The sequence below is a fragment of the Xenopus laevis genome, chromosome 8L (genome assembly GCF_017654675.1).
Source record: "Xenopus laevis strain J_2021 chromosome 8L, Xenopus_laevis_v10.1, whole genome shotgun sequence".
NCBI classification, from domain to species: Eukaryota; Metazoa; Chordata; class Amphibia; order Anura; family Pipidae; genus Xenopus; species Xenopus laevis.
In genome coordinates this window covers 77,717,221-77,736,962 of record NC_054385.1, presented here as the reverse complement: position 1 = coordinate 77,736,962, position 19,742 = coordinate 77,717,221, and the positions used below count along the sequence as shown (strand labels likewise).

Sequence of the window (19,742 nt, the reverse complement as noted above, 5' to 3'; positions counted from 1 at the left end):
GAAATCAATCTGATGCCTCTATATAGATTTCTTATGAAATCAAGGCCTAGTTACGTGGGCGACAAATGAGTAGAAAACCATTCCATTTGTCATACAAGCAACTTATGTGCAAGTTAATATGGTGTGACAACAACAAAACATTCTATACGATCATCAGATATGAATTTGTCACAACTGTAGTCAAGTAAATCAAGCTTTGGCATGGGTAAAGACCGTCATTTGGACTTTCCTTGCGTCAGAAGGTAAAGTGCAGCATACCATACAATCAATATTAAAGAGACATGGTCATCAATTTATGCAATGTGCAACTAATGCATCTAGGGCCACACCCAGGGTCAAGCAACCAGAGATTCACTTAAAGACTGCTTCTAGAGAAGTGGGGGCCTTGCTATATAACATGTGGTGATTTTCTCCCTAGGCTGAAAATGCAGACTTATATCTGCAGGAGCTGCTGGCTCTGTTGAAGCAAATATACCCTTTAGAGGTGATGCCGAAAGGGGTTTCCCTCCCTCTTTACTGAAGGTGCTGACATCAGTGTGGGTAAAGGCCCTTAGATATAAGAAGTAATGACAAGGTGCTGTCTACCCAAGCTCTTCCCTTCGGTCCAACACTGCACAATACCTGGCAAGGAAAATAATTAAATATGTGGGTCAGCTGTAACAACCAGGCATTTAAAGGGGTTGTTCACCTTTAAATGAACTTTTAGTATGATGTAGAGAGTGATATTCTGAGACAATTCGCAATTGGTTTTCATTTTTCATAATTTGCAGTACAGCTCTCCAGTTTCAAATTATTCAAATGCTGCAATTTCAGCAATCTAGTTGCTAGGGTCCATATTATACCAATTGCAACCATGCATTTGAATAATAGACTGGAATATGAATAGGAGAGGCCTGAATAGAAAGATTAATAAAAAGTAACGATAACACTACATGGGTAGCCTTACAGAGCATTTGTTTTTAGATGGGAGTCAGAAGAAAAAGGCAGATTTTTTAAAAACTATAAAAAATAAATAATGAACATCAATTGAAAAGTTGCTTAGAATTAGCCATTCTATAACATGATAAAGATAATTTAAAGGTGAACCACCCCTTTAAATGCTTTTTCACCCTGGCAGCAGAATACAACCTCTAACATCTATCTTTAACATCTGACTGTCAAAATCTACTTCCATACTTAATAAAGAGCTTTAAATTAGATAATTTATAAAGAATTCTTTATGTATTCTCGACCTGCCCTCAACATAGCATGGTTCAGGAAAAATGTGACAAAATTTGTTCAGGCCAAACATAAATCCCAAGAGGCAGGTCTCTTAACAGATAGCAGAAACTTCTACTAAGACTTCCTAGATGTCACTGCATTACCATTTAATTGTGTAGCCAAAGCATGGGGGTGGACATCGGGTTCCCCATTCTGGTGCACAAACAAGATCCTGAGATGATGCAAGGCTTGTCTTAATAACAGTGTCCACAAAATGGCTCATGTCTGCTTGCTGTAATTATAATTTCCCAGAATGAAACAAGATTCAAATAATTCATATTGTGCAATTAAAGTTCATTTTGCATGACTGTGATAAAATAGGATTTTGAATATTTTTTTTGGGTGACGGGTCCCCTTTAAGCTATGAAAACAATAGTATTGTATTGTAAATTGTCCACTGCAATACCCTAAAGCATTTAAAAACTCCTCCTCTGCAAACTAGAGCAGAACTTATATGAGCAGAGGTTGACCAGACAAATTCAAGAGAATATTGGACCTATGGACAGCTGATCCCCAAGAAACGGATTAAAGAGTAGCAATATATCCATATCTTTTTATCAAAATTCCTTGTTCAGATGGACCATATACCCTCCCTGCCTTTACCTTTCTTTTCTGAGAACGAGAGGGAATTTAGAATATGGAGTAAAGTGAAAGAGGAATAATATTGGGGTTAAAAACTTTTACATTTACAAAAGCCTTACTCCATTGCATAAATTCAATGGTTTTATAAGCTTTGGAGTTTGACATTCATTCATTTTCTCCATACAAACAATGCCAAGCTGAAGAAATGTTTATGTTCTGTTTTTTTTTTTTGTGTTATTAATTCAATTTCTGGCATTAACAACATGAGATTTAAACTTGTGAATTTATGATACAGAAACCAGATGATTGTCTGGCATGGACAAGCATTCTGCTCCAATTTAATACCAAATTCATCTTAACACCACTTTGGTGAATCCCCTCCCCCAGTCTTATTTCTTCTACTTATTAAACCTCAACATCAAACAGAATTATACACTGTATTTTAATTAACAATTAAAATGACGACTGTATTTAGGCTAAAAAACCCCCCCCCCCACAAATGACAGCTCGGAAAAATCTTAGCTGATTCTCATCTTAGTTTGTGAAAGCTGATAAAATTACCACCAATATTTGTGAGAGATTTTTGCATCAGACTAAAGCTGGCCATAGATGTTGAGATTTTTAAAAGATTAGATCCTCATCGTGAGACCACTATTTTCTCAGAACGATCTTACGAATTGTTCCGAATCAACTAAAAAGACCAATTTGCCAGGAAAACAAAGGGTAGCTGCCTGCTTGGCCCTGCAAACATACAGATAGATTGCACTGGGACCAACAAAGATTTTTTGACCTGGCCGATCAATTTCCTGACAGATTTCGGCCGAAAAATCGTAAGATGTACGATCGTTCGAATTCCACTAACCGCACGATAATTTCGAAGGATTGGTCGGACTTCCCTAAAATCGGTCGTTCAGCAAGCGTCTATGGGGTGCTTTAGGAAAACATTCTGTAGCAGAAATAATTCTGCTTTCTACAGAATATAAGCATTAGCTACCCAGCATAGCATTCAGCATTGTATACCTTTCTACAAAATCTACGCTGTTTAATTAATTGTGGGGCAGACATTTATCTGACCAATGTTGAGCCACTGAATGATAAGCCTCCAAAAAGTAGCATCATCCCACATATTTAATAACCACAAATAAGTTTGATTTTCATTTGGCTTTATTAGTTTAGTCAGTCACAATACATGACAGCCATTGCTATTCCAGGTCTTCCCACCCCTCAATTCCCCTGGCCCCAAGTCTTGGCATGTATTGGCCTAGAGCGTGAGCAAACTACTACCACCACCACCAAGGCTCTGTAATAAAAGGCAAGAAGTTTAGCACTGCAGTACACCCACTAATGCACTTGTGAGAAACCCTTTGTGGCTGTAAACTTACAGGGCCCAAGCTAAAAACAAACTTTATATAGCCTTCTTATAGCGCCAAAACTAGAATTGTCTACAGGGACACAGGGCCTTTATCTTACTCTCGGTTCCAACGAATTTAGGCCCTCTAACTCCATGTTCTTTGGCTTTCTTTTTATATAACAGTCGTGCTGTTTATCACGGCAGGGGCACTGCATCCATTACACTGGAATACTGTTAATATCTGCATATACTTGTCATGTGTATACAAACAGCACACACGTGAAGCCAGTTTTCAAGCTGTTTCACTTTATTTTAGCCGTTTGCAATTTTTATTTCAGAAGTATTCATTAGGGTAAGTACTCCAAAAGCTGCTCTAATAATACAGTTGAATAGTATGCTCCCTAGATAAAATGGACATTATGGTGGACAAGTTACTTTCAGATCTAGTGTTGCTATACAGCTTTTGTCACTACAAGCCAAGTCTCACTGGACAGAGTGGGAAAAAGACAATGCAGCTGTACCCTATAGTAGGAATAAAAATTGTGTTCATCACAGCTTAATACAACTGGAACCAGAATGCATTAGTACAGTGTGCAAAAGCTAGTGCATATCCCTCTTACATTTGCCAATAAACCACCTACATATCTGTAACAGCACCACTGCTTATTAGCTTTATAGACTCCACTGCATAAAGCAGACAAATCATCTAGTTACACCTGCTGAAGTCCCTTCTATCAAGCAACAGTGGTACACTATTTGTACAGAGGATGTGAATGCATTGCATTAACCCCAGAGGTTACCAGCTCTTCATGGTCTAAAGTTATGAAAATCATGCACCTGGGTGTCTCTTGACCATTTCACACTACATATATTGAGCTGTGTGCACAGCAAAGCCACTGTATCAATAAACTGGGACTAATCAAAATATGGGTCAAATGAGCAGTTTTGTGGTGTAGTAAGTCAAAATTTAAGTGTATGAAGGCAAATCACCGACTAGGCTTTAACAGGTTAATACCTAGGATTCACACTTTTATTCCTCAAAACAAGTTCATTTTACAGCTAGAATATACTGTACTGGTTTGTGCATGCAAAAAAGGTTTATGTGCAGTGCCTACAACCTTAAAAAAAATATCACAGAAGTCAAAAGCATAGATTGATGCAAACATTAAGTGATATTCAGACACATCGCAAAAAAAAACCGAAGCATTCGGAAGAACTAAACATGGCTATTTACAGCATAATCTCTGCCGATGGTGTAACAGTTATCTGCACATACTGCAGCATCAGAAACCTGCCCATCAGCAAAAAATGTACACACGAGAACAGCCTTCTCTAAGATTACAACCAAGGTATCAATGCTAAATAAAGTGAAGATATAGAAGGAGGAAGACAACATTACAGATACAACTAGGTAGTATCTTCAGCTAGCGAAACCAAATAAAACTGTACATGGATGAATAAATTAGTTTTACAACAAAAAAATTACAATGGTCTTTTATTGAAAAAAAAAAAAAAACCCCTAGAATTTACAACTTGGAATGGACATTGACATTTCTTGAACAGCCATGTTGATCGTTGTGCTGAAGTCCTATATAGGTATAGGTTACTCTGCCGGCTCCAAGTCAGGTACAGAAGATTTTAAAACGAGTCCAAACAAAATGCTCTGCTTGGTGAAGGATTCTTAATTTTGTGAACGGTAACAGCCTGACACCCGTTTCACTTTAGTGCAATGCAAACAATGTTAAACCAATATTAGAACAGACATGCCATCCAGAGTTAAGATATTGGGAGCACACCAAGTACAAAAGAACCCTTCAACGATCAGGGGCTTTCCTCACAATTTGCATCCTTCAGCCATTTTGCTGCATACCATTCTGAGGTATAAACCAATTTTAAAGTAAACCAGCTATGACAATTTAAACTACAAATTGAAACACACTCCACCAAAGATAGTGGGGGTTGAGTTGTTTTTTTTTTTTGTTTTTTTTTATCTGTTTTAAATACAAAGATCTGACTGTGCTCAATTGTCAAGCTGCATGCATGTAAAACTGGCCAGCCCAAACAGTGGAGTAATCATTAGCAAATGGAACGTAAGGAGTCCACTAAGTGCTTCCTTGTTGTTTAAGGTAGTACAAGTATTTATATACTGTAAAACTGATGTTTAGACTGATTCTTTTGGGAACAGGACCACCAACCATTACATGCAGATTTTTGTGGACATAAGGTATTTCTTGACATTCAGTTTTGCTATACAGAAACAGAATGAGTAAATGAACATTTTTGCAAGAGGTAAGTAAAAGATTCAATTTGATTCTTCTAGAGGGGAAAAAGGTGAGGAGACTTCATTTTGCAGTCATCATCTGTACGAATTCTAGGGGAAAACACAAAACATTTAAGAAACAATGGAGAAAAAAAAAAAGTGTCAGAGCATCATTTAAGCACTCCAATAGATTGTGACATTTCAGTCAGGGTTACCATCATGGTGTAACTAGCGGAATTAACGGACTACATGTTACATCTTACCCGTGTTAGGTGGCTTGGTACAGCCCCATGAATTAGTGATGTGCAGGTCAGCAATTTGTACCCTAACCCATCACACACACCCAACCTGCTGCTCTGCTTCCCTTTAATATACCTATACCTGCGCCTGTCTGATGTTAGAGGGGGAGGGAGTCTATAAGTAGACGCTGCTGGAAGCAGAAGTGTCCAGCACATCACTATTGTGAGTACAATATACATGGAAAATAATTGTTACTCTTGGTAAACTGGTGTTGTTGAGGGCCTTTGTGACCCTTAAACCATTCTAATAATTTTCATGTTTAAGGCAGGATTCCACATTGTAATAAACAATTGTGTTTAAGTCTTATTCCACAGCACTGTAAAAAAACTCATCTCATGCTTCCCTGTGAGCTTATACCATGAACAAAGGCCAATAAAGAACAACAGCATGAGCAAGATGTGGGCAGAAGGGAGACAGGCCACAAAGGAAAAGGGGGGGTAAAAAAAAAAAAAGCCTGGGGAGAGCATGGATGGCGTTACATGGTCAGATTTGGTCAAGCAGTTTTGACAAACTCCTCAAGTGTCTGGGCATGTATATTCGTTTCCTTTCAGACCACCCTGCAAAAACAAATCTGCTGATACACTTGTCAGAGTGTGCCATTATTAGAAGAGAGTGAAGAGAAACTTCCGCTCTTCAGGTTTCCCTGAATAATCTATTTGTATGGCAAGTCATGTAAAGGTGTATATGGGCCCTTTCAAATAAACGCTCACTGAGGATAATCCAATAAGCGTTTGACATCCTGCAATCAAAAGCAGAAAGGGGTTATATATCAAATTTGCCAGGTCTAGTAATGGAGAGTAAGCAACCCGCAGATTTTTACCCAGATACTATTTCAAAGCCAACATTTATTGGTTGCCACACTAATGTGCAAGTGGTTTCTTCAATGCAATTTATAATCAGGATAATAATGGAGATACTATTTACGAGCAGATGCTGCAGCAGTCCAGTTCTCAAAAACAATTCAGCACATTTTTAAGACTGACCAAAACTAATTGCTGACTTGCTGCTTTTTACATGTAGGTCAGTAAATCAATACCAATGTGTTTACAAAAAGTAGCCAAGACTTTCTTGATGTACAGAGAAACAAAGGTAGGCGATATTAAAGGAAAGTTACCTTCGTAGTTGACTTGGCCATCACCATCTATATCTGCTTCCCTGATCATTTCATCTACTTCTTCATCTGTTAATTTTTCTCCTAGATTAGTCATTACATGGCGGAGCTCTGCTGCACTTATGTAACCATTGCCATCCTAAATACAAGAAATAAAACGACAATGTTAACAAAAAAAATGGCATTACATTAATCATTACACTTCACATGATCTTATGAGACTCAATTCAAAATGACCATTTATTGGTCAAAATAAAGCCAAAGAGTTAGCTTACTAAGTAGTCATTTAGGTTCTATGAAGTACATGGATCTTGTGAGTTGACTAGCTGAAGAGCTTGGCACAACTGCCATACACATCACTGCCATACAAGAGCTTATCTATAATTACATAATAGATATGCCAAGTTGAAATTTTATTAAATAGCAGAGCCTTTTTTCTGCATGCTTAAAAACTATACCTTGTCAAAGACTCTGAATGCCTCACGAATTTCCTCCTCACTATCTGTATCTTTCATTTTTCTTGCCATCATGGTAAGGAATTCTGGAAAGTCAATTGTTCCATTGCCTGAAAAAGGAAAGAGTGTCACAATGCAAACACTACCTGGTGAGTAAAGTAGGCTTTGAAGCTAGAAAGATATAAAACTTTCCTTACGGGATCATTTAGGAGATTCCCATTTAATGTAGGTTTGGTGGGGGCAAAGTGCTCAGAGTTGCTTAGGATAGTAATTGCCATTGGGACAATTAAATAAAAACTAAAGCCCAAAAGAATTAGTACTGCATCTTATCCTTATCTTTCCTGCTTCTGTAGAACTACACAGAGGCTACTGCAATCTTTAAAGGAGAAGGAAAGGCTAAAATTAAGTAAGCTTTATCAGAAAGGTCTATAATAAATACACCAGTTAACCCTCTAAGTAATGCCCTCTGTCAAAAGAAACAGCATTTCTTTCCTTCTATAGTGTATACATGGGCTTCTGTATCAGACTTCCCATTTTCAACATAAACCTCCAGTGTTAGAGCATGCTCAAGTTGCTCCTCTTCCCCTCTCTGCTGTAATCTGAGCCCAGAAATATGAGTGAGCAGCGAGAGACAAACAGAGCCGTTTACTCTGGTATGTTAAATCATTCTAAAGAATAAAGTGTTATAGCTTGCACTTTTGTGACTAATCTATTGGCAATAAACTGCTTCAGTAGCTTTCCTTCTACTATAAGCGAACGCCACATTAAAAAGATGGCCAAACAAGGCTCGAGGGTTGGGCAGCTTCTGAGGACAGATGTAATAGGGCTACTGAAACTTTTAGTTTTGTAACTCTTGTTTTAAGAGAACTAAAGTGAAGTTAGAGAGCTTCTGACAAACCAGTATATTCCATGGGAATAACTAAATGAATTGCTTATCCTGTTTCTTGTTAACTTTTAGCTCCAAGCTGGCTTAATTGTAGGTAAAAACTTTGATTTTAGTAGATGTAGTAAAGCAAACAGAGGGCTATTCATAAAGAGTGTTTCAGCCATTCAATAACTCAAGAGCACATGATGTTAATTTCTTTGAAATGGTTTATATTATCTTGAAGAATTTCCAAAGCTTACCATCAGCATCTACTTCATTGATCATATCTTGAAGCTCAGCCTCTGTTGGGTTCTGACCAAGAGATCGCATAACTGTCCCAAGTTCTTTAGTTGTGATGGTACCATCACCATCTTTGTCAAACAATGAGAAAGCCTCCTTAAATTCTGTTAGGAAGAAAAGTTATATTATGAGAATTAAGCTCAAACTAGTTTTCCAGCACAGAAACCTGCACAATAATGATATTTATCCACTCAGTTACTACTTTAGATGCATGTAGCAAAAACAGTTGCCATTTTATTTGTAAGTTATTTTATAAATTACACCCTGCAACACTATTAGGCAGCAAACAAACAAAATTAATGCCTTTTGGGGATTAACATTGTACTGTACAAACTAATATTTTGAGAGAGGACAAAAAAAATCACTGTTTTGCATACAATGGCAAATTCTGGACAGTTACTGAATGGCTCACACTGGCTAAAATTTCAAAGTGCCATATGTGTGCGAATTGTATATGGACCTTATATTGCGAGTTGCACTGGAGAAGAAAATTATGTAAATGCTGTATAGCCTTCTAAAGTGCTGCAGAATGTCAGTGCTACATACATGAAGGTTAATAAGTTAATACAGATGGCATTAGTATACATAATTGAAGCAGAAAACTGCCACACAAGTAACAAGGATGCGTGTAAACTCTTGAAAAGAAATACAGCAATTGCTACAAATACTATCATGACAATATAGTGCCATAAACCTAAATCATCTCTATAAGGCAATAAACATTCAATAAATAGTAGCCCTAAGCATTGGAGTAACTGAATAAGCATGCACAGCTAAAAATGGTTCTAGGGGCAAGTACATGTATGGGACAAGTTATTCAGAATGCTCAGGACCTGGGATTTTATGTAATAAGTGGCATTTCTGGGATTTTATGGAGAAGGGGTATTTCTGTAATTTGGATTATCATACCTAGTCTACAAAAAAAGCATTCAAGCATAAATTAACCCCAATAGGATTGCTTTGCCATCAACAACGATTCATTATAACTTAGTTAGGATCAAATACAAGGTACAGTAGTTCAAGAAGGGAAGTCATTTTAAAGCATTTCATTATTTGATTAAAATGGAGTCTACTGAAGATGGCCTTCCTGTAATTTGGAGCTTTGAGGATAATGGGTTTCCAGATAACTGATCCCATACCTGTAGTTACTAAAAACTACAAATAGTCTGGAAGAGCGCCTACTTACCAGCAATCTGTTCTTCTGTCAGTTGATCAGCCTATGAAGTCAAAACACAGCAATATTAATTTGCTAATAAGCCCAATTAGAGCAGGATGCTAGAGTATCTGCAGATAAAGTTTCATTTTAATTCATCCTACTTTACTTTTTCAGAAAAGACATGAACCCATAGCAGTTTATCTAGATGCATAGGTAAAATATATGTATGTAAAATGCAATGGTGACTTAAAATATCCTTTTTACATTATTCACTATAGAATGCATGTTATAAACAAAGTGTGGTTTACTTTTTGAACACTGCAGCTCTCGCTAGGAATGACATAGGAAACAAACAAAAAGAATCCCATTTCATCTATGAAGTATAGCAAACCTGACATACAAGGTTTAACAGGCCAAAACCACAAGCTTTAGTATATACATGCTGTTCAACAGGCTGAAGTACACTTCACCTCCTGATGTATAAACAAAATAACCTTTATTTGATATGAAGGGTTTAGAATTTGCACCTTTTTTGTGGCATAAAGAGAAGAGTCAACAGCACTGGTGCATAAGCATTCCAAATACAATATTTGCATATTAACTGAAAGCATGGGCAGAATATACAACTAGTATGCTTGGGGATAACTGCTAAACAGTTTAAAGAATGTGACATATCCACACCTAGCAGTTCCAGCTTTGTAAAATGCTGCTGCCTTAAGGCATCTCCGCCCAAAAACGAATATAATGAAAGTAAATATACTAGGTAATTTTCCAGCTTTAAAATAAATATTTGCAGTAGTATGAAATCCATTTGTAAACACTAAAAATGGAGACCAATACTGCTTATAACTGCACTTACAAATTTGTAAAGTTGTTCAGAATTACGTATTTATCATTACACAAAACACATTGGATAAAGATTGCCTTCAAAGTAGTGACCATTACACATTTGCAAAAGCTAGTGTGGCAACAATAACAACCCTCATTTGCTTAACAGCATTATTATTGCTCATTTTAGTGTCAGAGCACAATATTTTTAACTTTGGCTAATATATTGTTGACTTACTACAAGTTCCCAAGAGGATGACGCAAGAGTTACAACCCAAGCAGGTGTAGGAAGGTCTGCTCCAACTGCAGACATGGCATTCACTAGAAACCAGGCATTGATATTTACTATACTGCAATTCTACTGGAAGGCCTAAAAGACATATGGATTGCAGAAAAGCCACTCTACTTAAGCAATGTCTTAATTGTTAACAAAAGTCAATAGTAAAGCCATCTAAATCTTCTATATGGATAGAGTATATTCTGATGCCTACACAATGTGGGTTAGATATAACCACAGGGTTAAGATTTCCACATATCCCAAGGCATAATAAAGAATACTTCATTTCTCAACATTTCCATATAAAGAAAGAGCAAAAAACATCTGTGTAGCATCTCCCAATCAAATAAAAAGCACAGCAATTGATCGGCACTGCTTTAATAGCCGTTAATTGTGGCCAAATTATTGGGCAGTGGCCAAAGTTAAGCAACACTGCCACATTCTTCACCAGGCAAATGAAATAAAACCATAAACTAACACGGTTCACTTTAAGAAGGTTGAAAGGCAAAGCGGCAGCCCACTAGCCGATCTACGCAACTCACCAGTCAAATTGGGGAGCAGCCAACAAACTGGGCAAGTACAGGTGACAGGGCAGCAAGGACAGACATTTAGGGTTTCCCCTTGAGCACAAACTTTAATGAAACCCCTTTATTTGTGGCAACAAGTTAAAGAGTGGGGTGTTAAACACATGTGCAGATAGGCTGAGGCGCATCTTATTTGGATTGTACAGTCTCTAATCTGAGTGTATGCAGCAAGACCCAATTGTAAGCACTTGTAGAGTCAGGACAAGCAGAATTCCCCAAACAATTCCTTCCTGCGCCCTTGTTTTTTTTACGCAAACAAAACAGTGAGTGACACGTGATAAGACACCGGGTGACAGACTGTGTGGGGGATGAATGTGTCGGTAGAGAGACCCAAAGCAGTAGTCGTACATAGAGAAAGTCAGTTAGGGCGTTCCCTCGGGCATGAGCCATTACTGAAGCATTCAGACACGCCTTGGCGAATATACTGGCACACAAGGAAGCAGCCCACCACACAACTTTAATGGCTACAGTCCCCAGGATGACGTCTATTCTTATATGAACAAAGACTGGAAAGCGGCCCCAGCGTGCAGCTCCTACCTCACTACTACACAAACAGCCAGCCCTAAACCACACAAACGCCCTGCAGGGTGACGGCGCCCAACCCAAGGGATCTCCACCCTGCAGGGTGTCGGCCGCAAAGAAGGGAGGGGGCGCACAGCGTGAACGCGCGTCAAACAGCACGCTACTCCTGGAAGGCGCGGAGATGACAGCCGGTGACGCGCCTCTTCCCTGCCCGAGAACGGAGAGGCTTACCAGTAACAGAAGGCTCCTGCGCCCTACCGCAGCCCTTCACTGCCTGTTTTACCGCATACGAGCTCTAAATACCTAGAATATAACTGTACAGCCTGTGTCCCAAAGCAATAAGACGTTGCAGCACATACATAGTAAAGCATGACATTCTTTGCTAAAAATGAGTCGTATCCTCTTTATCCACATGCAAAGGTCGGATAAACCAGGTCACAGCAGTGTAAATACACCTCCGGTACCTACCATGGCGGTCTCGGGATGAGGTTTACTCCTGGTATTTCCACAAAGCAGCTAAAGCCAATCTGACCAACTCACGCAACTCTACAGAGTGCTAGAGGTGCGAGTGAAAGCCTCTCCCCTTTATAAGCACGTATCCCTCCGCCATCGGCCACACACTGCCCGAGATCCGGCCGGTACTGCAGCTGCTGAACACGCCCATCACCTGCATAGCCACACCCACAAGTGCAATTACAATACAGCGCGTCTGCTATGCACATGTTCGCGCCCCTTATCAACTGAGCCGCTCATATGTTACACTGCGGGCAGAGGCTGCACCCTGTTCTGGCTCCTTAGGGAGTGAGAGTGGATTGTAGGGTCCTAACACCGGGAATGATTCGAATCTCAATGGCTGCTGCTGTTGTAAAAGCGGAGCTGACCGTAGTGCCTTTATTACGTCATTAAAAAGAGCCCTAAAATGGCGAAAGCGATGCATAGTGATAATGTAGTTGCAAGTTATCCGTAAGGCTTTTTACGTCTTAACTACAAAGGAAGGAGCGAGATTTTAGCCGTGAATTACCCGAAACGTAGACCGACCTCCTCTCAGCTACACGTATATAGATTGCAAAGAAATGTGATAAAGGGACTTTTGTTGCCAGATGTGTTACTTTTACCGGCAAGCGGCCTACTTTCCGCACATGCCAGTTCTTTTCCTGTAGGCGCACAATGAGTTGACCTTATGAGGTTGGCAAATAGCAAGCGCACTCCCCATACAATTCACCAGCAGCGTCTGACTACACCCCCGGGAAATGCCTCTCTGCTGCTGCTGCTGCTGCGGGTGGATGACGTTTTCTAAGCAATTTGGTGCAGGGAGAGGCTGCAGAAAGTTTGGGAATGGGGTGGAGCAGTATAAAGGACAAGTTGCAGAACCTAAACATGTTACAGATATCTGGTTTATTTGTCCCAGGGAGGGAGCATTCTAGCTCTGTTGCGTCTCTTATTTATTACTGCTGTAATACTGATTGTTTTCACACACTTGGCAAAATTCGTGGGAAATAAATAAAGGGTCCCTTGCACTGCAACTTTTGCACTCTGCAAAGCCCTAAATAGATTTTTGCTTCCAGCCACACCATTTTACAGTCCTGTAGTTGTAAAAGGATATCCTAGCAGTCCTATTCTCTATAACGTGTGCTAATGTTTTCATTTCTCTATATTAGACACAAAAATATTTACCAGCTTACACACCCTGGCTCTCCAAAACGTGTATTGCCCGGTGCCCGGCCGTGAGGGCTTCGGAAACCCCACAAACTTCCAGCACGAATAATTCCACCGGCACACAGGTCTTTAGTTGCAAGCAGGGATAACCCTTGCTAAATTTTTATTTGCGTGATGCATCACGCAAATAAAAATTTAGCAAGGGTTATCCCTGCTTGCAACTAAAGACCTGTGTGCCGGTGGAATTATTCGTGCTGTTCATTTCTCTATATACAATTGACACCAAGGAAACCCCTGCAGGTGCAGCTCAACAGCAAAAACTAGCGAAGACTAGAGAAGACAATTAGGAGTAAAACTTCAGACACAAATGAAAAATTACAGATTTGGGCTGAATTACACAAGGATAAACGTATCATGGTTTCTTGTTTGTGTACTTCGACACCAAACAGTGTATTTCAATGAGAAAGCAAGTTCATCCAATATTTTGTCAGATTCCAAGAGTCATGTCTTGCAGAATGGTGAGATATTATAACGTTTATCAGCAACAGTTGTCATCTGCAACTATGTTTGACTGTAGGATGCTGTCTGTTAATGCTAGGATATCCAGCAAAGTCTCTGTATACTTCCATCCCTAAGACATTCCATTATTCTCCACCAAAACCTAAACATGCACACCCTTGAACAGGTATCACGTTTAGGAAAGGAGAGGATGGATGTCATTAATTGGTATCATCTAGAATTTCATCTGTGTGGGTGCTATGTTACATGTTATAACTGTCTCATTGTGTTCTTAAATGCAATTATACATTGGTGTTAAGTTATACTGGTGAAAGATGCTCTTATTAATATTAATCACACTAAAAGAGAACTCGAGTAGACCTTTGGATGGGATGGTGGTGGGGCAGCATGCATTCAAACGTCTAGATTAATAAATCAATATTTATGGATGGTTTAATTTGGCCTGTTTTGGATAAATATTATTTAAGACTTTATTTGCCCTGCCACTACTCCCTTAATAATCAGGATGTAAAGCCAAATTATTTTCTAGAAGTATTTAGCATATGCTTTGGGATGGGTCACATAAATGACAAATACGAATGGCAGTTTTTACTTTCTGAGTTATGTCTTATCGGATGAGGCATTTTCTGCAGCTATCTTTCACTTTTCCTCTAGTACTGTGAGTTAGCTTACAAATGCAGTGACATTTACAAAATATCTGGGTCAGTAAGAACCAAATACCAGTCACTTTATTTCTTGATTGCTCTTCATTTTTGCTGGTTGGGCTTGTTAAGTGCCAATAACCTATAAAACATATTCACTCTATTAGTATTGTTTAAACAAGGTAGCTTGTTTTGTAGATGCAGTTAATTTAAAGTTACCAAATATCAATGTGAACCCTTTGACATATTTAAAATACTGTACAGATTAATAAAAGGACAACACAGCAATTATCAGTACATACAGTATTAATTAGTTTAGTACTTCAACGTGCAATTATTAGGCGTATTGCCTTTGAAACAAAAGAAGGTTGTTAGTGTAATAAAACAATTTTAAAACCGATCAGTTGATGAATTCATCTGTAACCTAAGGATTCATGCTTAATATATAGCTTCTCTATATTCAGTTTTACACAGGGTATTATACCTGGAGGAAGTCCCTAATTATGGTTAATAGTCTTTGTTCTACTTTTTTCTTTAACAAAGAATTACTTAAAATTATTTCTTGTAATTTCAGCAATTGATGAATTCACAGAGACACATTTATTCAAATTATTTATAAACCACAGATTACAGTGACATAAAGCTGCGCGAGCAGCTCTCAAGTAATTTAGCCATTGGGGAGAATCTATTACATATGATATGTAGAAAAAGGATTATTTTAATGCTTTTTATTTTCAGTACAAAGGACTTATATCTAAGACTTGCAACTTTAATAAATAGGTAAATGTATTCTCACACAAAGTACAGTGCTGGGTAATCCATCCCTTGTTAATACGCACTCTTACTTAACAGAAATAACAGTCACTCTACACAAGCCAAAATCAAAATATAATCATAAGAAAATCTGTAGTTCAGCTAGAACTTTATTTAGAAAAACCACACTCAGTGGTGCTTGCTCTTGCTTTGGTTTAGAGACCTGATGAAAGGCTTGTTACAGTCCTCACTATGTTGTTTGTAATGTGTGAGATGGCTGCCCATATTAAACAATGGTGGAATGAGCTTTTATTTTTAGGTTTATCACAAGATTATTTTTAATAATTAATAGTTTTCTATGTGAAGTGACAAACAAAATGCTGTAGTACAAGATTTAACTTAATTTCATAGTTGAAAGTTTTCAAAATGCACTAGATCAGTGATCCCCAACCAGTAGCTTGTGAGCAATATGTTGCTCTCCAACCACTTGGATGTTGCTCCCAGTGGCCTCAAAGCAGGAGCTTATTTTTGAATTCCAGGCTTGGAGGCAAGTTTTGGTTTTATAAAAACTTTTACTTCTGAATGTTGCTCAAAGGTTCAAAAGGTTGGGGATCTCTGCACTAGATAATCTATTAATCAGCAAAACAATAGATCAGCAAAACATGATTCAAATGAATGGATACCTTCGCTAAAAATGAGCACTTGACAAGCAAGAATGTAAAGAACACATAAATAACATAAACATGTTATGAAATTGTTTATTTTTTGCTGTGGGTGTGATACAGCCATAAACACAAAAGCCCAGCTCCATCTTAAAAAGCCCAATACAAAAGCAAAGCTCCAGCTTAGCTGATGGCATAGCGAGCAAGCTATAATCTTCTAAATGGTTAATATTGACACAGAAAACAAACTTCACACACCTTAATGCCAAACCCTTACCCACGCTATTACTAGTTAACTCTTTAAATAGGGACAAGGCCTGGCACAACCTGCAAAGCAGCTAACCTCTAGAGTCTAGATCAACAACTAGGATATGGATGGATGCACTCTGCCTTTTCACAGGCCAAAAAAATATAGTTTTTATTCATCTACAGAACAATCCACATCTCAAAGTATCTACATATTTGTAACAATCTTTTCCCCTACTACCAATGCTAATGGCTTTAAATAAAGATGCATAAGGAAACATAATTAGAATTTTATTGGGAATGCCATTTTCAATAATTCACAATTTTGAAATATAGTAGCAGATTCTTCAGTTACATTGTTAGTATTAAAATGCTTTTGTTCAGTTGAAGTTTTACAAGTAGTTTATTTGAGATGATCCTCATGGGTACCTCAGTTTATACCAGAGGGCATATTCAAAAACAATGACAGAGGAGTTGGTGGTTATAGAGAGGTTACGAAAAGGATGTCCATGGGGAGGTTTTTAAATGTTAAATTAAGTTTGCTACAAACAGGCCTGGACTGACCATCTGCTGTAGGGGCTGGTGTAATACTCCATAGTGACTCTTTATATATTTGGCAGGTGGACAGCTATTTGGGCCTCTATATACATGAAATGTCAGGGCCATTCTAAATCTCAGTCTGGACTACAAATCTAGCCATCCAGCAGTCAACCAATCAGCAGGTATCATCTACTGGCTAGGCTACCTGTTTATTAGCAAATATTTTATTTGTCACTTCTGCGTTGTTGTCATCCCCCCTCCCACTCCCCCAGCAGGGGGGCAGTGACCCATGGTCCTAAATCCCATTTAAAAGTTGTTAAATAAATGCATGTTCCTCAATGTTTAACAGCCAGATACACAGTCATTCTAATTTTGTTTTTTTTCTTCATAAGCTGTGGGTCTCCTGCTTCCCCAAAATATCTTCCAGTTTACACAAAGATTTTTTGTGGCTTATATAGGTGTGTGTCCCAGCACGTAGCAAACATGAGACAATGTACTTCACATGTTAGACTTTAGTTGGCCAATGTGACTCCAAAACTGTCACACATTTTGGTTTATGAATGAAGTTTTTCACTGAGAATCACAGTAATCAATTTGTCATTACTGTTGATATCTGCTTTCTATTTACTTTACCTGAAATGCACAGTCTCTTGTAGAAAAATGTGCTGGTAGGCAGCTGTTTGTGTGTTCCAAGTAAAACCCACCAACTGTCAGAAGCAATTGCCATAAACATAGTGCATTTCCCATAGATGTGGCTGTCAGCGGGGACAGGAATTTTTCTTGCCATGGTTCTCTGCAAAAAGTCCAAAATGTGTGCTCGGCCAGGTTACTACTTTGCAGTTAGCTGAGTGGGAGGCCCATCTTTTACCATTGCAATCTGGTAGGCAGGCTTCTGGTACATTGCTAATGACACCCCTAGAAGAATCATAGTGACATAGCAAAGTAGCTGAGCAACTAAAATCTGCGTATGACCGCATGTGACGAAATTACACAGGCTGCATTTTACATGCAACACCAAGATCAGACCTTTAGCTTGTATGCTTCCTTGTACCTTACCCCATCAAAGACAATGTGTGATATTTACATCCTTATGTCTGTATTCAGTTACAGTGTCATTTTACCATAAAAGCTTGCAAGTTTATGATTAAGAAAAGCAGTACTACTACTTAAATGATCAGTATTACATATAATAAATGCATTGTTAATTTGATGAGTCATAATAATGTTATTTAATTTAAAATATAAGCATGTATTCATATTGTTCATCTGAATGATTTAATGATGCCTTGCAAGGAACACTCTGGATTCACACGGATGCTCTTTATTCGTTTCTAACTGTAAGGGGTTTCTTTCTATCACACACATTTAGGCAACAGCAAGCAACTCACACTTGCCCTGCAATACCCGCACCTTTCAGTACATAGACACAGCAGCTAAGTAGGACTGCTTTACATTGGGACTACATTTCAGCGCGGAAGGTTACACAACTGGAATACTCGTTACACCGCACACAAGCTCGTTGCTTAGTTGGCGCTGTGAGGTCTTCGTATAGATTATGTGTGGAGTGTGGTGATTGGTCATTGGGACCCTGCAATGCTTTCCCGGAAGAGCTGAACGCTGCTATTGGTTGCGCTGTACCTGCAATGCGTCAAGTGCTGATGGTGGCAGCAGGCTGTGTAAGGAACTGTGTGCTGGAGGCCAACGCAATTGTTGGTTGGTTTTTATTATTGAATGGGTTTATTACTTTGCCACTGAGGGCTGACGGGTGTTTTTTTTCCACTGGGTCTATAGCTGCTTTGCTGTTAAGACGGGTGACCGGATGGTCTACTGACTTTACAAGTATCGCTGACAATCTTCCATTGCAACAGAGCACAGCTCAGTTAAACTCGCACACAAATATATTCGGCATCGTGAAAACGGCGCGTGTAGTGACTCCAACAGATGTTGGGTCCGAGCATTACGATATGTCCTGTATCTTACAATAAAACAGCGGCTTAGCAATGCAGGGGCTTATTCATTCCCATTAGCGAGCTGCTCCATGGGATATAATGGGCAGAGAAATTACACACATTCATTAGGAGTAAAGACAAACAGCTCATGAGTTTATGACAGCGCTAGCTGATTAAAGCTGGACATAGATGCAAAGATCCGATCGTTCTAATCCTCGAACGATCAGACTTCCCCCATCTCCCGACCTGCCACTAACCATTCAGATCAAATAAAGTAGTAAAAGAACAGATGAGCTAATGTTCTGCCCGTGACAGCAATCCTACGATAGTTATGTCCGACAAAGCAGGTGACAGTCTCCCACTGAAAATCGTCCGATCGGCAATACATAAAGAGATGTTACCCGCAGCCGACAGAAATCTTTTAACCTGTCCGATCGACCAAACGACCGATCTCCATGGGACAAAAAATTTATACACAAATAAACAACGTCCTTGTGTATTCATTCATATAGTTTGCAGCGCTTTACATTTAGTTGAAACAGCTCATCATTGTACAATAAATGAAAAAAGAAAGGCAAAACAATTGCATTAAATATGTTCACACATGAGTTGGAAACAAGTATGTCACCACCAAAAGAAGTTAAGTTCCCTTTTACTTTGCAAAATACAATTATTAAATATTACTATTAGCCACTATATCAAAGGTTACTTGATTTGTAGATCTGAAATTAGCCATGGCAAGTTAGCAAAATGTATCCCAAGGGTCTTCCTGGATTTGACATTTTGCATTCATCTCCAGTTACATCTGGACATAACATTTGCCATTTTCTTAAATTGTAGACAGAACAAAATGGCAGTTATACTTTAGTTATTAAACACAGCTTGATATTGCATTAAGCTGTGGAAATATTTTTTTCTCCAGGAG

General features: G+C 38.7%; 1 protein-coding gene across 1 annotated transcript; it reads right to left on the bottom strand.

The window, feature by feature from the left end:
* Nucleotides 1-4,192: 4,192 nt before the first annotated feature.
* On the bottom strand, nt 4,193-12,475 carry LOC108698710 (calmodulin-1). The gene is made up of 6 exons (XM_018230415.2): nt 12,320-12,475; nt 9,671-9,701; nt 8,445-8,588; nt 7,323-7,429; nt 6,868-7,003; nt 4,193-5,564 (listed from the first exon to the last, which is right to left on the bottom strand). Exons 1-6 carry the CDS (start codon nt 12,320-12,322, stop codon nt 5,536-5,538), a joined length of 450 nt encoding a protein of 149 aa, XP_018085904.1. The 5' UTR covers nt 12,323-12,475; the 3' UTR covers nt 4,193-5,535.
* Nucleotides 12,476-19,742: the final 7,267 nt, after the last annotated feature.

What these genes read in the sequence shown, in the direction of transcription:
- LOC108698710 (XM_018230415.2), bottom strand. An exon ending in GACAGAAGAACAGATTGCTG is followed by an intron (nt 8,589 to 9,670) that starts GTAAGTAGGCGC and finishes TCTTCCTAACAG; the next exon opens with AATTTAAGGAGGCTTTCTCA. An exon ending in CAATGAAGTAGATGCTGATG is followed by an intron (nt 7,430 to 8,444) that starts GTAAGCTTTGGA and finishes TTCCTTTTTCAG; the next exon opens with GCAATGGAACAATTGACTTT.